The sequence below is a fragment of the Equus asinus genome, chromosome 5, assembly GCF_041296235.1.
Source record: "Equus asinus isolate D_3611 breed Donkey chromosome 5, EquAss-T2T_v2, whole genome shotgun sequence".
In the NCBI taxonomy this organism is placed as follows: Eukaryota; Metazoa; Chordata; class Mammalia; order Perissodactyla; family Equidae; genus Equus; species Equus asinus.
Window position 1 is genome coordinate 97,935,346 of NC_091794.1, and position 18,294 is coordinate 97,953,639.

The 18,294-nt window shown below is 43.5% G+C and overlaps 1 protein-coding gene across 4 annotated transcripts in view; it reads left to right on the top strand.

The window, feature by feature from the left end:
• The window catches only part of USP48 (ubiquitin specific peptidase 48), a 92,004-nt gene that overhangs the window by 17,400 nt on the left and 56,310 nt on the right, over nucleotides 1-18,294 (top strand). For all 4 annotated transcript variants that reach the window (XM_014855117.3, XM_014855116.3, XM_044769944.2 and 1 more), the window contains exons 2-4: nucleotides 13,861-13,981; nucleotides 14,613-14,769; nucleotides 18,100-18,227. In XM_014855117.3, the coding sequence (XP_014710603.2) occupies nucleotides 13,861-13,981; nucleotides 14,613-14,769; nucleotides 18,100-18,227 (406 nt within the window). The remainder of the gene's footprint in view (nucleotides 1-13,860; nucleotides 13,982-14,612; nucleotides 14,770-18,099; nucleotides 18,228-18,294) is intronic.

Sequence of the window (18,294 nt, forward strand, 5' to 3'; positions counted from 1 at the left end):
CCTTATTAAAAACAAGAGGAGCTTTATAAGACTGCCATTCATTGAAAAAGCAAAATATGTGGAATCTTTAGGCGATTCTGATAAGCATTGTTGGTTGAGAAGCATAATTAGAGGATCTTTGCAAAATGCAAGTCAGATTATTTTTCTTCTTAAAACCGTATGCTGGCTCCTTATTGCTTACCGGATGAAGACCAAGCTCTTATCATAGTATTTGAGGTCCTCTGCGATCTGATCTAGCCCCTGACTTCTCTGCAGCCTCATTGGCCTCCCAACTTCCTCTCCCCAAAGCCTGCAGCTGTGCTGAACTGCGTGCAGGAAGACGTCCTTAGTGTGGCCTGTGAGCCTTTGCTGATTTTCCTCTAGCTTGTCTCTCTAGCCTTCTGTCTCTTGCTCCCCTCTGCCTGGAATGCTCTTTAGTTCCCATCCAGTGAACACCTGCCTGCCCTTGGAGACTCTCAGCTTAGCAACGCTTCTTCCCTTCCTGTGAGATTTCTGTTGCAGCATCCTGTGCTTAATGCTACTGCAGCATCTGTTTCTCAGAAGTTGTGTGTCATCTCAGGGGCTGTGAGCCCTTCTTTGATGCCTGAGACTTTGTCTTTTATTTTGGTGTTTTTAGAGGGGTGTTAAAGTTCCTTTTTTTTTTTTTTTTTTTTTGAGGAAGATTAGCCCTGAGCTAACATCTGCTGCCAATCCTCCTCTTTTTGCTGAGGCAGACTGGCCCTGAGCTAACATCTGTGCCCATCTTCATCTACTTTATATGTGAGACACCTGCCAGAGCATGGCTTGACAAGCGGTGCATAGGGTTTGCACTTGAGATCTGAACTGGTGACCCCTGGGCTGCTCAAGCAGAAGGTGTGAACTTGAATTTAACGGCTGTGCCACTGGGCCAGCTCCTAGAGGGGTCTTATAATTCTTATCTGGGTATCTCTGTTTGACAGAATGTATGAACCTGTAAAGCCTAGTTGCTTTTATAAGATGGTAGACTTTGGTTATGCAAAATGACATTGTTGTTTACTTTTTTTTTAAAGATTTTATTTTTTCCTATTTCTCCCAAAGCCCCCCGGTACATAGTTGTATATTCTTCGTTGTGGGTCCTTCTAGTTGTGGTATGTGGGACACTGCCTCAGCATGGTTTGATGAGCAGTGCCATGTCCGCGCCCAGGATTCGAACCAACGAAACACTGGGCTGCCTGCAGTGGAGCGCGGGAACTTAACCACTCGGCCACGGGGCCAGCCCCTGCTTTTTTTTTTCAAAGTGGACTAGCCTATGTCATTTTTATTTTATTATTTTTTTTTTTAAGGAGGATCAGCCCTGAGGTAACTGCTGCCAATCTTCCTCTTTTTGCTGAGGAAGACTGGCCCTGAGCTAACATCCATGCCCATCTTCCTCTACTTTTATATGTGGGATGCCTACCACAGCATGGCTTGCCAAGCAGTGCCATATCTGCACCCGGGATCTGAACTGGTGAACCCTAGGCTGCTGAAGCGGAACATGTGAATTTAACTGCTTTGCCACTGGGCCGGCCCCTATTTTTTTATTTTTAAGAAGATTGGCCCTGAGCTAACATCTGTGGCCAATCTTTCTCTATTTTTCTTTTTTTCTCCCCAAAGCCAGAGTATATAGTTTTATATCCTAGTTGTTAATTCTTCTCTGGGGTGCACGAACTTAACCACATGCCACCAGGCTGGACCTGATATTGTTTACTTTTACTCATCTACATTGTGACGTACCTAGTGGAAGGCTGATGCTGCCAGCGTTTATTGATGGTAATTTGAAACTGTCCTTGCAGCAGCACTCTGAGTGTAGATAACCCAGACCGGTCACAATCACTGGCTCTCACCTGCTTCCACTTGCACCCTTGTTTTCAGCGTCTTCTGCTCTCTCCTGAGGTTAAAAAGGCACAGTGGTCTCACTGCCTCACATGTAAGCCAGTGGTTGATAAACATGGCTTTCCGAGGGGATCCAAATTAAAAACAAATGATATTGGGAAATTTTAGCGTTCACCTAACCCAGTTCCCTTTGTTTTATAAATGAAGAAATGGAGACCTACAGTATTTTGTTTTTAGGTTTGTCTGTCCTCTCCCTCTGTGGATATATGCTTGATTTTCTTACCTAACTTTTAAGTACCAGTACCTTATGGAAATTTTATCTTTTAATTAAGAATGATACTTGCCGGGGCCGGCCCCATGGCCGAGTGGTTGTGTTCACATGCTCTGCTTCGGCGGCCCAGGGTTTCACCAGTTCAAATCCTGGGTGCGGACATGGCACTGTTCATCAAGCCACGCTGAGGCGGCATCCCACATACCACAACTAGAAAGACCCACAACTAAGAATACACATCTATGTACTGGGGGCTTTGGGGAGAAAAAGGAAAAATAAAATCCTAAAAAAAAAAAAGAATATGGGGAATATGGAGTGTTTGAAGCAAAAGTTTTCCCAGGATTCCAGAGGAAACCTGTTTTGTTGTTTCCATGAGATGGGCAGACCCAAATTAAAAGTGCGTTGGTTACCTAAGTGTTTTCTATAGAACAAATGATCAGTTTCTCAGCTCATCTAAAAATGCCTAACCCCAAAATGTAGTATTTCACCTTTTATTGATGATGAACATATTGGAAAAGAATGGATATAGCTCATCCTGGCGACTGTCATTCTGATAGCATGGTGACATTCAGAATTAGACCATTTGAAGTTTTGGAGGACAGTTCAGACAATACGCTGTTTATTTTTGAAACCATTTCAGTAATGTTTGGTTAACTTGTACAGTTTAGTTTGGGTTAGGTTTTCTTAGATTTTGTTGTAATAATCTGAACTATTCCTAAACTAAGCATAAATTGTGTCTAGATGTTTACCTCCAAATCTAGTATAGAGATTCCCAGGGGAACCACACTGGGTGACTTCCGCAGAATACCCACTTGTAGCAGACTCGGAGCAGAACTCTCAGTTAAGATCTGTGAAAACTGGGGCTGGTCTGGTGGTGCAGAGGTTAAGTACGCACATTCTGCTTTGGCGGCCCTGGGTTCACCGGTTTGGATCCCGGGTATGGACATGGCATCACTTGGCAAGCCATGCTGTGGCAGGCGTCCCACATATAAAGTAGAGGAAGATGGGCATGGATGTTAGATCAGGGCCAGTCTTCCTCAGCAAAAAGAGGAAGATTGGCAGCAGTTAGCTCAGGGCTAATTGTCCTCAAAAAGAAAAAAAAAAAAACTGAAAACCGGTTAAGAATTACCTGACTGGCTCCCCCCCTCACCCCCCAACAATCAGTGATGCCTGTCGTAGCCCATCAAGCAGAAGAGGTGCGTTGGCAGGGTGATGACCCACCGATATAGTCCATGCTGCACCAGCCTCATTGTCTGGGAGCTTTAAAGTGCTTAGAGGGTGAGGGGAAGGAAACCCTATTAAGAGCATTCTCTAATTAATGGTTTTATATATGAGTAGGACTTTTATTTCTCAAGGAAAATATTTTAGAGAATTTTAAATGAGCACTGAATGGGAGAGCATTAAATAAGGTGTTCCTGCCATAAATCATTAATTTAACACTCTAGTCATGGCAATGAGTTACACAGTTCCTGAATCTTGCCTCAGAGTTACTATAGGAAGTGGGTTTTGTCTGTATATGTTTGGGACTTACTACCTATGAATTACCATAAGAGTTTAAAGTGTCTGTCAAAACTTGATGATTTAGTGTTCCTAGAATTTGTGATAACTCTGAAAATTGGGGTAAATGTGGTTTGAGGTCTTCCTGGTCTTTTGTGTGTGTGCGTGTGAGGAAGATTCTTGCTGAGCTGACATCCGTGCCAATCTTCCTCTATTTTATGTGGGACACCGCCACCACATGGCTTGACGAGTGATGCTAGGACCACACACGGGATCCGAACCCAAGAACCTTGGGCCACTGAAGCGGACCATGCAAACTTAACCACTATGCTGCCAGTCCAGTCCCTTCTGTTTTTATATAAAAATTTTTTTATATAAACATATAATGGTGTAAATTTCCCTCTAAGCACTAATTTAGCTGCGTCCCACAACTTTTGGTATGTTTTACTCAATTCAAAGTATTTTCTAATTTCCCTTGTGACTTTTTCTCTTTTCAAAAGCATATAAAGAACATCACCCCTTCCCCTCAAAAAAAGGTACCATAATTAGGATCATAATGGATAACTTTGTATCATATTTATTTCAAATTCTGTCTTGAGCATGGTCACATGTCATTAAAGTGTTGCTTAAAAAACGTTTTAATGGCTGCATAATATTCCATCATGTGACTACCACAGTTTAATATTGTTCCTGTGGTTGGGCAGGTAGCTTATTTCTAAGCAGTTTTCTATTATAAACAATACTGTGATGATTGCCTTTGGAAATATTTGCTGACATCTCTGTTTGCTTAGCATACGTCTTTAAAATGGTGGTTCTCGGGGCTGGCCCGGTGGTATAGTGGTTAAGTTCATGCACTCTGCTTTGGTGGCCCCAAGGTTCGCAGGTTCAGATCCCGCATACGGACCCCAGGTGCGGACCCAGCACTGCTCATTAAGCCACGCTGTGATGGTGTCCCACATAAAATAAAGGAAGATTGGCACAGATGTTGGCTCAGTGACAGTCTTCCTCAGGCAAAAAGAAGAAGATTGGCAACAAATGTTAGCTTAGGGCCAGTCTTCCTCACCCAAAACAAACAAACAAAAAGTGGTGGCTCTGGGTCAAAGGATATGAAGACTAGGAGAAGTCTTTATAAAGAAATATATACACTGAAATTGCTTTACAGAAAGCTTGTGCTGCATTGGGAAAGAAAGCCTTAGTATAGCCGAGGATCTTCACTGGAAGCAGGCAAGTTGGCATGCCGTCCTTCGTTGATTTCTGCCTTGGCTGTCTGCATGAAATGATGTCCTGAGAGCTAAGAAACTAAAAATTCTTTGAATGACCACTCAGAAGCAGTGAGATCTCCCCCCACTCTCCCATTCGAATGATGAATCTTCTTTGAACTGCGTAGCAACTATGAAATCTTTGACTATAAATTTCTGTCCATTGTGCTAGGAGGCATGCTCTTTTTTTAATCAATTATTTTGTTATTGAGTTCATAATAGTTTATATCAATGTGAGATTTCAGTTGTACGTTATTTCTTGACTGTCACCACATAAGTGCTCCCCTTCACCCCCTGTGCCCACCCCCCACCCCCCTTCCCCTGGTAACCACCGAACTCTTCTCTTTGTCCATGTACCTGTTAATATTCCACATATAAGTGAAATCATCTGGTGTTTGCCTTTCTCAGACTGGCTTATTTCACTTAGCATAATTCCCTCTAGGTCCTTCCATGTTATTGCAAATGGGATGAATGAATTTGTCTTTTTTCTGGCTGAATAGTGTTCTGACACCCCCACCCCCACCCACCCATACCCATCTTCTTTGTCCAGTCATCGGTCGATGGGGACTTGGGTTGCTTCCATGTCTTGGCTATTGTGAATAGTGCTGCAGTGAACATAGGGGTGCATATGTTGCTTTGGATTGTTGATTTCAAGTTGTTTGGGTGGATACACAGTAGTGGGATAGCTGGGTCATATGGTAGCTCTATTTTTAGTTCGTTTTTTTTTAGGAAGATTAGCTCTGAGCTAACATTTGCTGCCACTCCTCTTCTTTCTCCTGAGGAAGACTGGCCCCTGAGCTAACATCCATGCCCATCTTCCTCTACTTTATATGTGGGACGCCTACCACAGCATGGCTTGCCAAGCGGTGCCCTGTCTGCACCCGGGATCCAAACTGGCGAATCCCGGGCCGCCGAAGCAGAATGTGGAAACTCAATTGCTGTGCCACCGGGCTGGCCCCCTACTTTTAGTGTTTGAGGAATCTCCGAACTGTTTTCCGTAGTGGCTGCGCCAGTTTGCATTGCCACCAGCAGTGTATGAGTGTTCCCTTCTCTTCAACATTCGCTATTTTAGTATTAGTGATTATAGCCATTTTAGCAGGCAAAAGGTGGTAGCTTAGTGTAGTTTTGGTTTGCATTTCCCTGATGATTAGTGATGTTGAACATCTTTTCATGTGCTTATTGGCCATCTGTATATCTTCTGTGGAAAAAGGTCTGTTCATCTCCTCTGCCCTTTTTTTTTTTCTTTTTTTTTAAGATTTTACTTTTCCTTTTTCTTCTAAAGCCCCCTGGTACATAGTTGTGTATTTTTAGTTGTAGGTCCTTCCAGTTGTGGCATGTGGGACACCGCCTCAGCATGGCCTGCTGAGTGGTGCCATGTCCGCACCCAAGATTCGAACCGGTGAAACCCTGGGCCACCGAAGTGGAGTGCATGAAATTAAGCACTTGGCCATGGTGCTGGCCCCTCCTCTGCCCATTTTTGATCGGGTTGTATGTTTTTTTATTGTTCAGTTGTATGAGTTCCCTATATTATGGAGAGTAAGCCCTTGTCAGATCTATGATTTGCAAATATTTTCTCCCACTTGGTGGGTTGTCTCTTTGTTTTGATTCTAGTTTCTTTTGCCTAGAAGGCATACTCTTAAATGATAGATCCTTGGAGATCTATCAAAACAGAGCTAAAACTACCTCTCTTGTCTATGGTCAGTATAGAGGGAACTTACTCATTTGTCCCCTAGATACCTAGCCTACCTGTTTTTCCACTCCCCAGACAGTTTTTCATTTGTGGAAGATTGTTTCCTTTCTTTACAATTTTGGGCATCATTGCAGACGTCGGCTCCTTTCCCTTCCTGCCTCCACCATCTACTCCATCTCCGAGGCCTGTTGATTTCATCTCATCGATGTGCTAGACCTCTGCTATCCTCCATTCCCATTGCCACTAAAGTGGTTTAGGGCTTCATCTTCCACTCGGAGAATTGTTGTGTCTTAAGCTTTTGTTCAGCTTTTGTCCAACATTTACTTTGCTGCCAAGGTGTTTCACTAGCCTGAAGTCACAGCAGATAAGGTCACAGCTGCTTACCTCTCCCCTGCCCACCGCTGTCGCCACTCGCAGGTCTCATATCGCACAGTCCTAGGAAAAAGTGCCCAGTAGGATTCTTCATCATTCTGTTTCACTGCCACAGTGTCATCGCATGTTCTGTGGATATGTGCCCAGAAGTAGAATTATTGAAACAAAATATTGGTGTCATTTAACATTTTGAGACATTTTCTCCATTTTCCAAAGGGGTTGTGTTTAGTTACTCCTCCCGTGCACAATGAATAGACAGTGGCTCTCACATTAGCCTGGTTCATCGTTGGAAAATTTTTGCTAATTCGATAAGTGAAAACATCTTTCACAGCTGTTTTAAATTTGATTTTCTCTGGAGCTGAGTGTTTTCCCCTCTGTTGTTAACTGGTCTTACGAGGAAATTTGGAGGAAGAGGCAACCCTGTTTTTAAGAACTAGGTCGGGGACCGGCCCGGTGGCTCAGCAGTTAAGTTCGCGCATTCTGCTTCGGCGGCCCAGGGTTCACCGGTTCGGATCCCAGGTGTGGACATAGCACCGTTTGTCAAGCCATGCTGTGGTAGGCGTCCCACATATAAAGTAGAGGAAGATGGGCATGGATGTTAGCTCAGGGCCAGTCTTCCTCAGCGAAAAGAGGAGGATTGGCAGCAGTTAGCTCAGAGCTAATCTTCCTCAAAAAAAAAGAATTAGGAGGTCTGTCAGAGACCGAAGTGGACTGTTGGCTTTTGGAGTGTTGAGTTAATCACAGAAAAAGCTTTATTTAGTTAGTTCATATTTGTTAGTTAGGACTCCTAGACACAGGTGACAGAAACTTGAAGCCAGCATAGCCGTAAGGAAAATGACTCGGTTAAGGAATCGAGGGAGGGTTTTTTTTTTTTTTTTTAAGTCAGGGAAGTTTTGGACAAATCATAGTTAAAGAGGGGATGCAGTTGGGCCGAGGAGCAATTCATGAACCTCTTCAGCTCTGCTGCCCATGCACATCGGCGTGCTGCCTCCTTCCTGTGCTGAGGACAGCCCCGCTTCCCAAGTCCCACGCCGTGCGCAAGTGTCTGCCACCGGAGGGGACTGTTTTCTTCCTCCCTTCTCTCAGTTCTGATTTGAAATATCTTGTGAGGTTTGTTTTTGGGTGGTGGATGGGAGCTGCATCCCAGCAGCTCTTGCTAGAACCACAGGAACTGAGGAGCAGTTGGTTGTTCTCAGAAAGAGGCCCAGAGGCAGGGAGAGGTGAAGAAACTTGGCACATTCAGTCATGGGCGTCTGCCACACACAAACAAACCTGCTCTTCAGCCGACACGTGTAAGGAAATGAGATGTGAGGGTAGCAGGGAGCCCAGGAAGAACCAGGTTGACCGCTCTTCATGTTTTTGTTTGTGATTTGGTGCTCCCTCTGATGCCCCCGTGGGCAGGAGGAGGGATTTCTGGAAAGACCACCTGTGGGGAGCGTGTAAAGGGTACAGTTCTAAGGTGGTCACAACTTTCTATTTCAGAAAAGGCGAGTGGCATCACTGTACGTAGATTAAATCGGGGATACTGTGACCTTGAAAAAGTTATTTGATTTCTAAGCCAGCATTAACAAATCCAGGTGTTTTCCAGGGCCAAGTAGGTAATCTCAGTGAGTCAAACTGGCTGGGGTATTTGACATTAAATAGATCAGTCTTTCCATCTAAACATGTATCCCTGCCATTCATTTCTTGAAACACTGAGCCTCCTTGATCTGTCTCTTTGTACACTCCTATAGAAACAATTACGCAGAAATATTTTTCTACTGTAATAAGGACAAGCAAGATGATAAATGATATTGACATCTGTGGCCTGCTCTTTTTTATTTTTTATTTTTTGGTGAGGAAGATTCACCCTGAGCTAATATCTGTTGCCAGTCTTCCTCTGTTTTGTATGTGGGATGCCACCACAGCATGGCTCAATGAGCAGTGTGTGGGTCTGCGCCTGGGATCCAAACCCGAGAACCTCAGGCCGCTGAAGTGGACTGTGAACTTAACCACCATGCCACCAAGCCAGCCCCTGGCCGACTCCTAACGTGGATGAAACAGAGTGAGGGGCATTGGAGACTGGTGAATGGGAGAGGCTTTCTTCTTCTATAGGGGATTCTAGCCTTCGGAACTTGGCATTGTGCTGTGCTGCTTAGGTCGGCTTGGAAGTAATAGCTTATAATTAGATGCTTTTATGATTTATGCTTCTTAAGTAGATACTTTACTGCTCCAAACAAGACAGCAAACAAAAAACCCCTCGCAATATTGGGCTCATGTACAGAAGGCTTAGCCACGATTTGGAAGGCTTTCATCTGTTAGCCTGAGCCACTTCTCGTGCAAAGTGCTGACGTTGCCTTTTTCAGTTCTCACCTGAAGTGTATCCTTCTATCTAAACTGGTCTATCACACCGGTTTTTTTTTTTTTTTTAAAGATTGGCACCTGAGGTAATAACTGTTGCCAGTCTTTTTTTTTTTCCCCTGCTTTTTCTCCCCAAATCCTCCCAGTACATAGTTGTATATTTCAGTTGTGTGTCCTTCTAGTTGTGGCATGTGGGACACCACCTCAGGGTGGCCTGACGAGTGGTGCCATGTCTGTGCCCAGGATCCGAACCAGCGAAACCCTGGGCCGCTGAAGCAAAGTGCATGAGCTTAACCACTCGGCCACGGGGCTGGCCCTGTTACACCCATTTTTAAACACTGTTTTGTACCTTGCTTTTTTCCACTAATGATGTTGTATGTACCACAACATTAAAAAGTTTTTTTCTTTCCTTTTTCTTTTTTTGTTTTTTGAGGAAGATTAGCCCTGAGCTAACTGCTGCCAATTCTCCTCTTTTTGCTGAGAAAGACTGGCCCTGAGCTAACATCCATGCCCATCCTCCTCTACTTTATATGTGGGATGCCTACCACAGCATGGCTTGTCATGAGGTGCCATGTCCACACCCAGGATCCAAACCGGTGAACCCTGGGCCGCTGAAGTGGAATGTGTGCACTTAACCACTGCGCCACCAGGCCGGCCCCTCTTCCTCTATTTTGTGTGTGGGATGCTGCCACAGCATGGCTACATGAGCGATGATTGCATCTGTGCCTGGGATCTGAACCTAGGAACCCCAGGCTGCTGAAGCAGAGCATGGGAACTGAACCGCTACGCCAGCAGGCCAGCTCCTCTCTTTTTTTTGACTACAGTAGTTTCCATTCTTTGGTTATATTATCAGTTTCTTATTGATGAGCATTTATGATGTTTCCAATCTTTTACTACTATTAGTAAAACTTTAGTGGGTAAGGTGCCAAAATATTCAGACTGTATTGACCTAGTAATGTCCTATGATTTACAGCAAAAGATAATCCAAGCTCATATATTGAGTCACTTATCGTGTCCTTTTAGACTGTTTTAATCTGGAATAGTTACTCAGTTTTTCTTCATATTTTGTGACATTGACATCTTTTAAAAGTACAGGACACTTTTATTTGTAGAAAGTTCCTCAGGTTGGGTTTGTCTGATGTTGCCTCGTGGTTAGATTTAGGCTGTTCACTTTGGTAGGAACAGCACAGAAGTGATGCTATGCTCTTAGTGCCTCCTACCAGGAGGTGCGTCCTGTCGGTTAGACCCAGTGCCTTCCCTTTGGTCATTTAGTTAAAGTGGTGTCTGCCAGGTCTCTCCACCGAAAGATACTAATTTTCCTTTTGTAATTAATGAACAACTTGTGCTGAGATACTTTGAGACTATGTAAATACTCTCTTACTCAAACTTGCTACACTAGCATCGGTCGGTGATTCTTGTGTTAATCTCATGGATGCCAAATGGTGATTTTCTAATTCTGTCCTTCCTTCTACTTTGATGACTGGCTTTCTTCTCTAAGGAAGCGATTTCTCATCCATCCAGCCAGCCATCTATCTCACGATGGGTTCCCACTTTGTTCCCTAGGTTTTAATCCTGTTATGTATTTTGTTGCTTACATTGTTCCGGGTTTGGCCACAGGGAGCCCCCTGCGAGCTGTCCTTTTGTGTCCCCATGATTCTTTGAGTACATCCTTACTTTTTACACACAGGAAGATGTTCCATGTTCATCTTGTACTTTCCCTACCCAGCCTTGGAATCAGCCGTTTTTCCAGAGTCCTGGGTTCTTTGAGTGGGGAATATTTAGAAGTCAAGATCTTGTTGTTAAGAGTGCTCATGTTACTGCTTTTAGGCCCTCAGCTTGCCAAAAGGTATCTAGCTTAGGTTGCCTGATTAAATTTCAGATATACAACAAATACTTTTTTAGTATAAATATGTCGTTTATCTGAAATTCAAATAGCTTCTGTCCTGTGTTTTATCTGACAACCCTAATGTACCCATCTCTCTCTGTTAAACCCACAACCCTAATGTACCCATCTCTCTCTGTTAACCCACAACCCTAATGTACCCATCTCTCTCTGTTAAACCCACAACCCTAATGTACCCATCTCTCTCTGTTAACCCACAACCCTAATGTACCCATCTCTCTCTGTTAACCCACAACCCTAATGTACCCATCTCTCTCTGTTAACCCACAACCCTAATGTACCCATCTCTCTCTGTTAACCCACAACCCTAATGTACCCATCTCTCTCTGTTAAACCCACAACCCTAATGTACCCATCTCTCTCTGTTAAACCCACAACCCTAATGTGCCCATCTCTCTCTGTTAACCTACAACCCTAATGTACCCATCTCTCTCTGTTAACCCACAACCCTAATGTACCTATCTCTCTCTGTTAAACCCACAACCCTAATGTACCCATCTCTCTCTGTTAACCCACAACCCTAATGTGCCCATCTCTCTCTGTTAACCCACAACCCTAATGTGCCCATCTCTCTCTGTTAACCCACAACCCTAATGTGCCCATCTCTCTCTGTTAACCCACAACCCTAATGTACCCATCTCTCTCTGTTAACCCACAACCCTAATGTGCCCATCTCTCTCTGTTAACCCACAACCCTAATGTACCCATCTCTCTGTTAACCCACAACCCTAATGTACCCATCTCTCTCTGTTAACCCACAACCCTAATGTACCCATCTCTCTCTGTTAACCCACAACCCTAATGTGCCCATCTCTCTCTGTTAACCCACAACCCTAATGTACCCATCTCTCTCTGTTAACCCACAACCCTAATGTACCCATCTCTCTCTGTTAACCCACAACCCTAATGTGCCCATCTCTCTCTGTTAACCCACAACCCTAATGTGCCCATCTCTCTCTGTTAACCCACAACCCTAATGTACCCATCTCTCTCTGTTAACCCACAACCCTAATGTACCCATCTCTCTCTGTTAACCCACAACCCTAATGTACCCATCTCTCTCTGTTAAACCCACAACCCTAATGTACCCATCTCTCTCTGTTAAACCCACAACCCTAATGTACCCATCTCTCTCTGTTAACCCACAACCCTAATGTACCCATCTCTCTCTGTTAACCCACAACCCTAATGTACCCATCTCTCTCTGTTAACCCACAACCCTAATGTACCCATCTCTCTCTGTTAACCCACAACCCTAATGTACCCATCTCTCTCTGTTAACCCACAACCCTAATGTGCCCATCTCTCTCTGTTAAACCCACAACCCTAATGTACCCATCTCTCTCTGTTAACCCACAACCCTAATGTACCCATCTCTCTCTGTTAACCCACAACCCTAATGTACCCATCTCTCTCTGTTAACCCACAACCCTAATGTGCCCATCTCTCTCTGTTAACCCACAACCCTAATGTGCCCATCTCTCTCTGTTAACCCACAACCCTAATGTACCCATCTCTCTCTGTTAACCCACAACCCTAATGTGCCCATCTCTCTCTGTTAACCCACAAGTGTACACTTAGACCTGTAATTCCTAATCAGTATTGCAGGGTTCATTTCATTCTTCCTTTCTTATTTGTAACTTTCCTCTCCAAAACTTGGTTTTCTTTATCCCCAGTGTATGTACTTATTTGTTTAATTGTAGAATGTACAGGATATTGTTTCAGAATTGTTAACCTACAGCTGTGAAAAGGAAGCTCTTAGAGTTTAGTATCTGTTCCTTTGTCTTTAGCCTGAGGGCAGAGCCCGCTAATGACTGTCTTCATTCTGCTTGGGTTGGTTCCCCACCCCCCTCCCTTCGGTGTGGGTACGTTATTCAATTGAAATATGTTTCTGTTGGTGTTGAATTTAGGGTTCCCCCATCCTTACTGATTTATTTTCATATGTGTGTATGTGTTACATACACATGGCCCCTAAACTCAGCAATGTATGGAAAGATAAATTCAGAAAAGTGTCACACACCTCTCTTTTTTAAATCTTTTTCTTTTTTATCCCATTTATGCTCTGTAGGTAACCAATTTCATTAGTCTCTGGTTTATCCTTTGTTTCTTTATGCTCAAATGAGCAGATTTTCTTATTTTCCCATCTTACACCAAAAAAATAGCATCTTACAGACACTATTTGCACTTTGCTTTCCTTCCTTACTAATATGTCCTGGAAATTATTCTGCAACAGTTCGTAGAGGGCTTCATGTGTTTTCTGTGTTGCCGCTGCGTAGGACTCCATTTTGTGGATGTGCCATAGCCCGTGTTTGGTCATTTGGGTTGTTTGCAGTATTTTGTAGGTGCAAACAGCACTGCAGTGAATGACCTAGTGCATGTGTTTTTGTGCATCTTCAAGGTGAATTCCTAGAAATGAAATTGCTAGCTCAGAAGGTGGCCGTGTATGTAGTTTTGTTAGAGATTGCAGAATTCCTCTCCATAAAAGCCCTACCAGTTTGCATTCCCATCAGCAGTGCATGAGTGCCCTTTCCCCACAGCATCACACAGAGTGTGGTGGTATACTTTTCTTGGTTGTGCTAATCTTATGGATAAGACATAGATGAAAAATGGTCTTATGGTTATAGTTTTAATTAGTTTGCATGTTTCCTATCATGAAACTATGGTATCTTACAATTCAACAATAATATTTTTTTCGTAGACGAAACTGCAAAGGAAATCCGAATTGCTTGGTTGGGATTGGTGAGCATATTTGGTTAGGAGAAATAGATGAAAATAGTTTTCATAACATCGATGATCCCAACTGTGAGAGGAGGAAAAAGGTAAGCCATCACTTTTTAAATGATTACTATATGGTATTCCTCTGTTTCTGTTTTGTTTTATTTTGTTCCTATGATCAGAAACCTATGCAGTGTTAAGATAAGTAGTGGAATTTAAGACTAAACTGCTTGAATTGGAGCAGTTTTTAGTGGTGTGATTTTAAACAGGTAGCTATATAATCCAGTAAGCCTTTAAATAGCAGTTTTAGTTTAAATGCTGATTCTGTGTTTGTGTTAACGCTGCCTGTTTTATTCTGAACTCTTTTTAAGGCTCTTGGAGGGAGGCGCTGATGCAGGGGAACAAACTCCTGTAATATCACTTTGCTTTCTTGGGCTTGTGTTCTTTTTAAATTTGTCTTTTTCTTTTTTTCCCCCCTCCTTCTTCTCCCCAAAGCCCCTCGGTCCATAGCTGTGTATTCTAGCTGTGGGTCCTTCTGGCTCTGCTATGTGGGACGCCGCCTCATCATGGCCTGATGAGCAGTGCTGGGTTTGCGTCCAGGATCCGAATTGGCGAAACCCTGGGCCGCCGAAGCAGAGCACATGAACTTAACCATTCGGCTATGGGGCTGGCTGCCTCGTAATTTTTTTTTAAAGGGAAATTGATTCTATAATTGTAAATTTCGTATTTTTGTAGAACTCATTTGTGGGCCTCACGAACCTTGGAGCTACTTGTTACGTCAACACATTTCTTCAAGTGTGGTTTCTCAACTTGGAGCTTCGGCAGGCGCTATACTTATGTCCAAGTACCTGTAGCGACTACATGATGGGAGATGGCATCCAAGAAGAGAAAGGTCAGTGGGGATGGGTGCGAGGAGGGCTCACTCCTGAGTGTATTGCCACCTGGATCACTTCTGAACCAACAAATAGAGGAAACTGACTGTCACGTGCTCCTTATGTGCCAGCTGTGGTGCTGGATCCTCTGTAAACGTTGTCAGGATTCAAGATCTTTTTCCCTTTTTTCTGTATATTTATCATTTCTGCACCAAATGGCTAATATTCAAGTGAAGGAAAGGCATTTGATTATGTAGCTTATGTAGCTTACATCTGCAGTTTTTCTATGCATATGCTGTGATTGTTGTCCGTTAATTTCTAGTGATTGATAAAAATCAGTGAGTAAAGCAGACAGGCTTTCTGTTGTCCTGAATTTGAGAGACTTAATACTTCAATGTAACCAATGTCCTGATTCCCAAATAGACTCACTTACATGACGCCCTCTGAAATTAAGATGAAATTACCGACCTGGGGAAAATCAGCCACTATATGTGACTACACTCATTGCAGACTTAGACAGAATCAGTTTCAAATTGTTCCGCTGGAATCACTTAGTTTTTTTCATGCCACAGTATGTGGATTGTTCTTCCTAATTGAGATTACTTTTTAGAGATTATTCTCTTCGAGATGGAACTTTCATGGAATGAACCAGATTTTTCTCCTTCTCAAAGCTGGAGGGTGGAGGGGGGTGAGTGTGTAAGATCCCGTAGGTCTGGGAGCTCCAAGTTGGGAACTTTCGACTCTTGTTCCCACCTGTGAATCCTGTGCCGTCTTTTACGTGGTATGATTTGAGCAGATGGCTGCTGTCTTGGACTCAGAGAGAGAAGAGGTAGGATTCGACAGTGGGGATGCTTCAGAGTCCTGGTCCTTGTTAATAGCAGTCTTTGCTTCAAAACACAGCACTTAAAAATTCTTAACGTTTGTTTCCTCAATGCTTTATTTCTATAGTTCTGAATATTTAAATCTAGATTAATAGTATATTATTTAAAGTAATAGTGTGTAAAGGATGAGTAAGGTAAATGTATTATTTTTAATTTTTAGCATTGTTTTGCTGGTGTATAAATTTACCAGTGAGAAGACAGCTAAATAAAAGTGCAGACTAAATTTGTATTTTATAAAATGGTGTACCATGGCCTTCTTGGAGTATTGTGGCTTTAATGTGTATCTTCATGAAATGTTTTGTTTGGGGCCGGCCTGGTGGTGCAGTGGTTAAGTTCGCACATTCCGCTTCCAAGGCCTGGGGTTTGCCAGTTCGCATCCCGGGTGCAGACCTATGCACCGCTTGTCAAGCCATGCTGTGGCAGGCGTCCCACATATAAAATAGAGGAAGATGGGCACGAATGTTAGCTCAGGGTCAGTCTTCCTCAGCAAAAAGAGGTGGATTGGCAGCAGATGTTAGCTCAGTGCTAATCTTCCTCAACAAAAGAGAAATATTTTGTTAAGTTTCTGAATACATACATTTTTATATATATATATTTTTTTAAAGGATTGGCACCTGAGCTAACAACTGTTGCCAATCTTCTGTTTTTTTCCTGCTTTTTTCCCTCAAATCCCCCCAGTACATAGTTGTATATTTTAGTTGTGGGTCCTTCTAGTTGTGGCATGTGGGATGCCGCCTCAGTATGGCGTGACGAGCAGTGCCACGTCCGTGCCCAGGATCCGAACTGGAGAAACCCTGGGCCGCCAAAGTGGAGCGTGCACACTTAACCACTCGGCCATGGGATTGGGCCCAAATTTTTGTATTTCGTCGAAGTCCTTCACCTTGTTCTCTGATGAGTATACGGTTCTGGGGACCTTAACAGGCACGGTGCAGGGAAGTGGAAAGGGTCTATGTTGGAAATGATGAACTCTTAAGTTCCCATTAAGTTTCAAGCTAGGAAAACCAGCAGAGTGTGAGTTAAGACCTTACAGAGTGTCTAACCTGTAAAATACAGGTTGGAATAGATACAAACTTGCTTGAATAGCTTTTAACAGCCTGCAAAGCCCTTGCACCCCAGGAAGTCAGATTTTTATCTATATTTTACAAATGAAATATTGACTTCCTGAAAGTTGGTAAGAAAGAGATAAACCATTCAGAGTCCAATCAGGAGACAAAAACTACACAATAGTTGGAATAGAGAGTAGGGAATTATTAATAGGAAATTCAAGTAATTGGGGAATTGGTTAGCGAGGATTAAAGAGGACTTGAAAGAATACAGGACTAGCAGATGGAGGGAGCAGCCACTACCCCTAGGACTGGAAGAGAGCACCCAGGGAGGAGTCCCTCACCCCCACTGCCCATGCCTGAGATGCAGGCCTCCAGACGGAGAGAGCTCTGCCAGGGCTCACTAGATGGTCCAAAGGTGCTGAGAGGCGTCAGTGGGGTCCCTGCTGAAAACTGTCCACAGGGAGAGCTGGGCCTCAGAACCCCCTGCCTCGCCTGTCACCTGAGAGGGTGCCCCGAAGGTTAGTCTCAGGGTGGCCATCCAAGAGGAAGTGCCTCACCAGAGACATTCCACTGTGAAGGTAGCAGAGGAGGCGCTGGAGGGAGCTGCTGCAGGAACCCGGAGTCCTAAGAATGGTGTGTGTGCGCACGTGTGCGTGAGCGTGTAGCGTCTCCCGGCAGAGGCTGGTGAAAGACGCACCGCTGAAACCTCCAGTGCCCCCTACTGACAAGACTTGACCTTGCACTAGCCCGCAGAGGAGAAGTATTTGCAGAGCTCATCTCAGTTATCACAGAGCAGGCAAAGAAGGGTGGATTTGGATCTGAGAGGCAGTAAATTGATAAGTGGTGTAAAAGACTGCTCAGCAGTTTTAGGGCTCTTGAGAGTCATGCTCCCTATGTGCATACTTTGCCCCAGTCATTAAAACTTCAGCTCTAAAGTTCTAGGATTTTTGACAGTGCATCATTGCGTTGTAAGTTCAAGTTTGAGTCTCTATGCTTGAGGTTCCTGTCACTTGCTCTACTTGTGGCGAATCCATATTAAAGACATTATATTGAAGTATTTGGCCACCTTAAGCGAATGGTAAACACGGTGTATGATGTTTACTGCTGGAATGGATGTGTCATTGTGATTTGACCCTCTAGAAACTAGTCATGACTGCTGCTGTTGTCACGCATGTATAACCTCCTGTGTTTAGGGGATGTATATAGATGTAGATAGACAGCTGTGGCTGCCTTATTACTTCCGAAAGACATGTGATTGCTAATTTGTTTCTTTTACAGTTTTAAGACTGTGATAAAATACTAGTATAGTTTGAATGTAAGAGTGTTTATGTTCTCATGTGAAGAACATGAAAAGAAGTATATTTAAAAAAAAAGCAGATTTTGTTTTTGTCTAACAAAATCAAACACATATATTTTTTAATAGATTATGAGCCTCAAACAATTTGTGAGCATCTCCAGTACTTGTTTGCATTGTTGCAAAACAGTAACAGGCGATACATTGATCCGTCGGGCTTTGTTAAAGCCTTGGGCTTGGACACGGGGCAGCAGCAGGTAAGAACCTTCTGTTATTATTTTTAATATAAAAAGATACCCAAGTGTCGTTCCTTAGAATGTTTGT